At 39.4% G+C, this 8,648-nt stretch overlaps 1 protein-coding gene across 1 annotated transcript in view; it reads left to right on the top strand.

Annotated features, from left to right (window-relative positions):
* LGSN (lengsin, lens protein with glutamine synthetase domain) overlaps positions 1–8,219 on the top strand; it is a 16,122-nt gene extending 7,903 nt beyond the window's left edge. The window contains exons 3-4 of the mRNA XM_015815908.1: positions 1,052–1,236; positions 7,020–8,219. Of these exons, the coding sequence (XP_015671394.1) occupies positions 1,052–1,236; positions 7,020–8,219 (1,385 nt within the window). The remainder of the gene's footprint in view (positions 1–1,051; positions 1,237–7,019) is intronic.
* The last annotated feature ends 429 nt before the right edge of the window (positions 8,220–8,648 follow it).

Raw genomic sequence — 8,648 nt, 5'->3', positions numbered from 1 at the left:
ATGCACAAGAATCATAATAAAGCGTCAAATTTGGTACTTTAAGTCCTCCACGTTCTCTAGTGTCCTGAATAATCTTAAATTTAACTCTCGCCTTCTTGCCTTCCCAAATAAAACGATTCAAATCTCTTTGCCATTCCTTCAAGTTAGTTTCATTCTTTAAAATAGGTATCATCTGAAATAAAAAGAGAAACTTAGGCAATATATACTACCTTCATTCAAAACCAGTGTCATACATGTAAGGCGATATAAAAGAAAATGATAAAACACAACAATAAGCAAATTATAAGGAAAATTAGTCAAAACAGTATCAGATATGTTAAATGGCAGCAAATTGTAGCATCAAGGTAGGGTGAGATAGTGTGGACAGTTAGGTGCCATTGCAAATATTTCATTCTCACCCGGCCAATATATAGTACAGGACCTATGCTGGAGAATTATTTGCACTCCAAACTTGATTTTATTTGAAAATCACATAAAAATGTAGAAATCTCTTATTTGGGGATACGCAAAATATTTGGATTGAGTTATTCTCAAAGTCCAGTACTATTAAAGTGACTGGCTTCTCCAGAAGAAGCATGGCTGCTTTAAAGGCTTTTTTGACATGCCTGCCTCTCTTTGTCGCAAGTGTGGGAAGTGTAGCTGTATAAATTTTACAAACCAACAAACAAGTAAGTGTGTTCATGGAAAGTCAACACTGTTGGAATTGGCAGCACAGGTGCATAGGCAGTAGGGAAACCCACGCCAAGTCCCCCAGAGGAAACAGCTACTTTAATACTTCAAGGAGGAGCACCTTACTTGGGCCAACGAGTTTGAGAAGGGTCTCTTTTGAACTCTTTGCACACCTCCATCTTGTGTAAGTGTTTTACTAACCTCCATCTTGTGTAAGTGTTCATCATTCAGTCTTAAGACAGATTCCCATCATTCCAACCCAGAATTCAAAGCTGGTTGAATCCTTGAGATCACTTTTCAAATATTGTGTCAAAAAGGTCTGTCAATGGCAAATATTTAAATCCTACCTTATGATGATTGCATTTTAATTTTTCATTTAAAGAAAAAGAATCCAGAAGAGATTCCAGTGGGAAGAAACTGGGCAGTGGCGATTTTCTTCACTTCACCTCTGAGATAGAGCACATCGAGGAACAGATGGCAAGGGACAATGTCCACTTTGTCAGGTTTGAAACCACAGATATCCACGGTGTATCAAGATCCAAGAGCATCCCTTCTCGGTTTTTCCGGGTATGTCTGTATTCTTTTCCTGTTTTCTGGATGCAGTGGCTCCTTTTGCCACTCTGCAAAACTTTGTTATTCCAGTATGCCATAAATTGCCCTTAGGTTCACCAAGAACCTTCTAAATAGCTGGCTCAGGAATTCTGGGAGTTGAAGTCCATGAGTCATAAAAGAGCCAAGGTTGCCTACCCCTGATCTAGCCTAACTTCAGAGTCTAGCCCAAGTTGCAAGCAACCAAAGTCAAAAGCACTATTTTAAGCTGATTGTAAACAGTACATTTGAATCTGGGTAAGAACATTGATTTTCTCTACCCTACTTATCAACTTTCCTGAAGAAAAAAAACCCCCAAGAAGCAAAGTCCCTTCCAACTTTATTACTAGTCACTACTGCTACTACTACTACTACTACTACTACTACTACTACTACTACTACTACTACTACTACTACTACTACTGCTTATTATTATTATTATTATTATTATTATTATTATTATTATTATTATTATTATTATTATTATTATTATTAAATATGTTTTATTCATCTCTCTCTCCCTCTATTATAAGAAAACTTAATTCATGCAGCTTGGCAAAGTGTGTTCTTTTTACACATCCAAGCTTTTCCTCCTCAGATGTATCTTTTGGCATTGATTACCTTAACAAAAGGTTGGTTTGATCTGATCCTAGCAAATTTCAAGAGTCCAAGGCAAACAACCAGACATACTAAAGGGACAGCATGTAACTTAGTCTAGTGATAAAAATACCCAACTCTTTGAGTGATTCAATCCAATCAGATAACACCACATAAATGCATAATGATTTAAATCGTAGCACTGTAATACAGGTAGTCCTTGACTTATGACCACAATTGAGCCCAAAATTTCTGTTGTTAAGTGAGATATTTGTTAAGTGAGTTTTGCCCCATTCTATGACATTTCTTGCTACAGTTGTTAAATGAATCACTGCAGTTGATAAGTTAGTAACCCAGTTGTTAAGTGAATCTGGCTTCCCCATTGAGTTTGCTTGTAAGAAGGTTGCAAAAGGTGATCAGGTGATCTTGGGACACAGCAATGGTCATAAGTATTAACCAGTTGCCAAGCATCTGAATTTTTATCACATGATCATGGGGATGCTACTAAGGTGTAACTGTAAAAAATGGTCATAAGTCACTGTTTTCAGTGCTGTTGTAACCTTGAATGGTCACTAAATGAACTGTTGTAAATTGAGGACTACCTGTATTTTGTTAAGCAACAATTAAAGGTCACATTATATATTTTTGGTAATAGTTCTATGGAAAATAGAGATCAACCACTTTTTTGCAAGTTGTTTCTGCAATACTCAGCATGGGCAGCTTACAGGCAGCACATTTGGTTAGTTCTTATCTTGAATATTTCAGGTTTTACTCGGTGATCATAAAAATATGCTACTACAATTAGAAATGCAGTGGCATTTGCTTTCATGCTATATTTCCTTTGAACAGTAGAAAAATACTTTTTACTTTATTTTGTTTTTACCTCTTGCTTCATTAGCTCTGTTCTTTAAACTTTAAGGTTAGATCTATAGTATTTCACTGATGTCATTTAGGCATTAACAGATATCAACTGTTTTCCATGGAATTTAGTACTGCTAAAAGATAATAAGCTAATAGCTTTTGTAATCATTCTCTCTGTGTTTGCCCAGCTCAGTTTTCTAAAATAACTTATACTTGTTTAAAATTAATGCCATCTTAAGAAAATTAAACTTGACATGGAAATATAAATCATTACTTTAAAATACTGTTATTGCTGCTACTGTGATACCAAAAGTCATAAAATGCAATAGGATTACTTTTTATTCTTATTTATCCAAAGACTCAGATCATGAAGAAGCAGGAATACAGCTTTGTAATTCACTTTCTGAATTAAAAGCTCTATTAAGTCATGCTCACACAACTGTGCATACCCAATTCACAATCTGGCTATCAAGGCTGGATTTCAGGAGTATTGAGGAGGACACCTCAGTACCTCATTCTGTATGATAGCTCCCAAACACTATAATTTCTTTCTAGTGTTATAATTTCCAGCAAAGCTTGGCCAGTCCCAGGGTGGCAGTCTTTTCCTACTTACTACTTTTCCATTGGAATGCCATTGGCTTATTCAGTTCACATGGGAACCATTTCTTATTTTGAGAATTTTTTTCTTGTTTTCAGAACCATTTCTTCTATTTTCATAGTAAACTTCAATCTGGTACTTTTCCACAGGTGTAGCAGTTGACATCTCTTAATAATAATAATAATAATAATAATAATAATAATAATAATAATAATAATAATAATAATAATAATAATAATAATAATAATAATAATAATAATAATGATGATGATGATGATGATGATGATGATGATGATGATGATGTTGGAAGGGACCTTGGAGATCATCTAGTCCAACCCCCTGCTCAGACAGGAAACCCTATACCATTTCAGACAACCCTTCCATCTTTATGGCCTGCTTTATGGATGTTTTCCATCTTCTACACATGTGCATTTATATATTTAGAAAAGACATTTTTATTATTTATTTATTTTTATCCTGCCTCCATCATTTTTATAAATAACCCAAGGCAGAAAACATTCCTAATGCTCCTTCCTTTCCCCACCACAAAACCGCTGTGAGGTGGGTTGGGTTGCAAGACAGTGATTGGACCAAAGTCATCCAGCTGGCTTTCATGCCTAAAGTGGAACTAAAACTCACAGTCTTTCTAGCCTGCTGCCTTTACCATTAGACCAAATTGGCTCTCAAACACCTAGTATTAAACTGCATAACACTGACAATAGGGCAGCTACACCATGACATTAATGATAACAATACTGGCTATACCCGATGGTGTTACTGTATATTGGTGTATGGTTAATAACAAATAACACTATGACTATTGTTATTACTAGTGCTAGTTTTAGAAGGTGAGATAAAATCCTACAGTCTGAGCGTTATTGTGTGCACTACTAAAATACTGATATGATAGGGTAGACTCACTGTTCTCAAGTACTGAGTTTACCATGCTACTATTTGTTGGACTGGCTAGATTTTGCCACTCCCATTCAGTGAAGGATGAGAGAAACACCCTAGGAAGCATTCTTAGCACAAGGGAGAGAGAAAAAAAAATATAGATGTTTCGTTGCATTGGTAGAAAATAAGCAATGCAGCATCTTCTTTGATAACACACAGATTTGGAGTGGTGGGGCTCCCAGGTCAAGGTGAGGTTTTCCCTCAAATGTGGCCTGCCTTAGTGCCTCTGAACCAACCTCTGTCCTTGTGTTGTGCCAAGGGACCTGAGGTCACCTTCCAAAGGTGGCTGTCTTTTATACTCTGGGAAACAGAGAGTCCTTTACAAAACTGTTAGGAACACAAACAGGGTGAAAACTTCCTTTTTCAAAAGTCAGGGACATGCACCTTTTCACAATTTATCCCTTCCCACTTGACCTGTTCTTGTGATTCAGCTAATGCCTTTTGCAATCAACATGCCTTTGCTACTAAATTCAAGATTAATTTATGCTGGGCACACTGTGAAGCAAGTATTACTTGCTCAGTTTGGAAAACAACACAACAGGTAGTGGATTGGGAGTGTTTGCATTTTTTTTGGGGGGGGGAGAGGGGGGTGCATTTTGCCAAGCACTGATAAATGACGCTGTAGGGAATTGCCTCATTCCAAAGCCACTTAATGTCTATATTGCCAATGTTTTTAAAAGGTACCTTTTACCTGGCTTAACTAGTTTTGCAATTTGAATAATAAAACTCAGAATGTCAGGCAGTCTGCTGCTACATGGGCTGTGTTGAAAGGTTTAAAGATCTTGCGATAAAACACATCTGCAATGGTTCAACCTATTTTAAGTTCAATCAAGCATTCACTGACTCCCAAATATTATTCAAAGGCCAGGAACAGCAATGAGTAAAACCTCTGTTTTTAAATTCAGACTTACCAGTAAGACATTCTTTGTAATCTGATGGAAAAAAATATTTATTTTATATAGAGTGGCCTTTAGACATTTGTAGTACTGTAAGGCATTTGGATGTCTCACCAATTTACTGCGTATTGCCATTTTGGGGGTGTGTGTGGTATATTGGGTAAAATTTGTATCAGCTTTGCAGGGTGATACAGACAAAGAAGCACATTCAGATGAACTAACTCTATTTTATTGTAAGGTTACATTAAGAGAATCTTGCAAGTCTGAAAGTACATTTCTCTCTGTTCACCTTTACAGCCCAAGAAACTTTCTGAGACGTTTGCCATGCCCACATTCTTGCTGTGGGCTAAGGTGCCTCTTATCAGCCCATTACCCTGGCTGTAGCTCTTCTCCATGTCTCCCAGGTTCATTCCTACATACCATTCCAAATTTGATGGAAACAGTTCCATCACAGTCAGCCTACATGACTTCTTAGGAATTTCCTCCATAAAATTTAAAGTACTGTCACCATCTTTCAAGGAGGACATTACAAAAGATTTCAAAGAGAAAATGTTGCTGGAAAGTAATTCTATACTCTTGACTCAATGATCTTATGAGGGATCTCATTAAAAATTACAAAAGTATTGTTTCAGTTGTGATATACACAGCTAATATCCCCTCTCTCTTCACTGCCATTCCCTCCTTTAAAATTGTTTCTACCTCCCTAATATTAGCAAAATACAACAAAATAAGCCTTGAGAAATGAAATACTCTAGGCATGTGGAAACTCAAATTTTAAACTCACTTATAACATTGCAATAGTGTTAACATCATCATCATCATCATCATCATCATCATCATCATCATTTCCATTTTTAATCTTCCTTTCTACCCAGAAAGCACTTAAGATGACAATAAAATTGAACTTATTTCAGGTTCTTTGTAGCTGAACATATTTTTAAAAAATAAAATCATAAATTAAAATGAATATCTGCATTCATAGAGAAGCTTGGTCCAATTGCTGATTCTTAGTATTCTTTGTCAAAAATGTACTGAGCAGCATTAGTTCCATAATGCAACACTGTAGACATGCTAGTTGGTGTGTTATCACAGAGTTCCCCAACCTTTCCGGAGGGAAAGGGAGAAGCAGAGAAATGTGTGTGCACATGTGTGCATGTGCAAACAGGTGCGTGCATGGCAGTGATGCCAGCATCTACACGCATGTGCAAGCGGATTGCATGCACCTGCGGCAATGCTGGTGGCAGTGCTTGTGCCTGCACACCCATGCAAGCGGGCCGCTAGCACCTGCAAACAGGCCGTTAGCAATCACACGCATGTGCAAATGGGCCGCTAGTGACCACATGACGCTGGCGGCGGCGCTAGTACTCCCATGCATGCAGAAATGGCACTCACTAGCCATTCCCGCAGCCCGCTGGCCAACAGGTACTGGGCCGCGGCCCACAGGTTGGAGACCCCTGTGTTATCAGACCTTTATGTCTCTATCCTATTATTTGGTGCTTTCTGGAAGCTCATTTGGGAACTGTCTTGATTGTGAGGTCTGGACCCAGAGACCTGAGGCCCCTTTCTTAGCAGCATTATGGCTTGTTTATTGAGCCTTTTGTCACCCCACCCCACCCCACATATACACAGAAACACACACATATAAGCATACACATATACGCACATCCCACGTCAACTCCTACACTATATACACTGCATACACTCCTACAGAGTGTACGGCTTTTCCCTTAGACAATTAGTTATGGTTCCTTCTGAACCATCAGAAGTTTCCCTCAGACATGTAAGCTGTTGATGTGATAGTGCTATTTAGGGATGATTAATCCATCCAGCCATATGTTCTTCTTCCTTCTGTTTAGACCAAAGCAATCCATGGGGTTGCCATGCCAAAAGGCTACCTTGAGCTGACCCTGAATCTGAGGGACCACGAGCCAGGCCATGTTCCTACAAGCAGTTTTAACTGCGACATTATCCTGAGACCCGATTTATCAACATTCCGGATTTTGCCATGGGTAGAACAAACAGCAAGAGTGATCTGTGATCCCTTTATGGTGATGGGTAATCCTCTCTTGACCTCGCCCCGGAACATAGCCAAGCAGCAGTTGAGCCAGCTCCGGGATAACGGTTTTGCGCTGTATTCGGCCTTCACTTACGAATTCTGCATCTACGGCATTGCTGAAATTGTCAATTCAAAGACCATCTCTTTTCCCGCTGCCACCCTACTCAGCAATCATGATCAGTCCTTCGTCCAGGAACTCATGGATGGCATGTATCACGCTGGGGCAAACATTGAAAGCTTCTCATCCTCTGCTGGGCCTGGCCAGATGGAGATCTCTTTTCACCCAGAGTTTGGCCTGGGTGCAGCAGACAGTGCCTTCACTTTTCGGACGGGCATTAAAGAAGTAGCCAAAAAGTACAATTATATTGCCAGTTTTTTCACTGAAGATGGATTCTATAATTCTGGTATTCTGACCCATAGCCTTTGGGACAGCAGCAGACGGTATAATTTGTTTGCTTTGGGTTCTGGAGCCCCAGAGCTGACTGAAATAGGGAAGAATTGGCTGGCTGGGCTACTGATGCATTCTGCAGCTCTCAGCTGCCTGATGGCCCCTACCGTCACCTGCCGCAAATGCTACAGTGGGTGTAGCAAAGGCTCCAAAGAGGCTGTGATTGCCAAGGGAGCATGGAATGACAACAGCTGTGCATTTAACATCCAAAATCATAGTGACAAGGGGACCTGGATAGAAAATCAGCTGGGCTCAGCCACAGCCAACCCTTACTTGGTGCTCTCGGCTACGATTGCCGCAGGTCTGGATGGGGTAAAGAGAAAGCTCACATTCCAGGAGGCCTCAGGGAAGATCCAGAGCTCCACTCTGACGAAAGCAGGCTTGATCCCTCTGAAGCTGGAAGATGCTCTTGTGGCTCTCCAAGAAGATGAGTGCATCAGGGAAGCACTGGGGGATTATTTTGTCCAGTACTTTGTCAACATAAAGCAATATGAGGTGGAAACTGAGGAACTGGATGCAGAAAGGAATAAGTTTTTGGAATATTTTATCTAGTGTGAAGGTGAGATTGGAGAGTTAATAGAAGCTAAGCAATGCAGCTGTGGATCAGGAAGTCTCTAGATCACATTTCTTTCATAAGTGATCTTTTAAGTGACTTTAAGGAACTCTGTCTTTTTCTTTCTTTTTCTTATAAACTGCAGTACAGCTAATAAAGTTGCAGGTAGCAATGAACTGATTTACTGTAAATGGTATTACAAAAATCTTGAGATCATAGTGTGCATTACGTTTTAGTAGAATATTAGTTTCCTATAGCCCTTTATTTGAATATAGGTTATTTTGCATGAAACTGTTTTTCCTGGAGACTCCAGATCACGGGTATCAAACTCTCTGCCTCATGTGACGTGTCGCGATGTATCGTGACTTTTTTTTTTGCATTGCCAGAGCTGGGTAGGTGCGGCCTCAGCATGATGCAACCGGCCTGTG

The sequence above is a fragment of the Protobothrops mucrosquamatus genome, unplaced genomic scaffold, assembly GCF_001527695.2.
Source record: "Protobothrops mucrosquamatus isolate PMUCROS unplaced genomic scaffold, P.Mucros_1.0 scaffold384, whole genome shotgun sequence".
Taxonomy (NCBI): domain Eukaryota; kingdom Metazoa; phylum Chordata; class Lepidosauria; order Squamata; family Viperidae; genus Protobothrops; species Protobothrops mucrosquamatus.
This window is presented reverse-complemented; position numbering and strand designations above follow the sequence as displayed.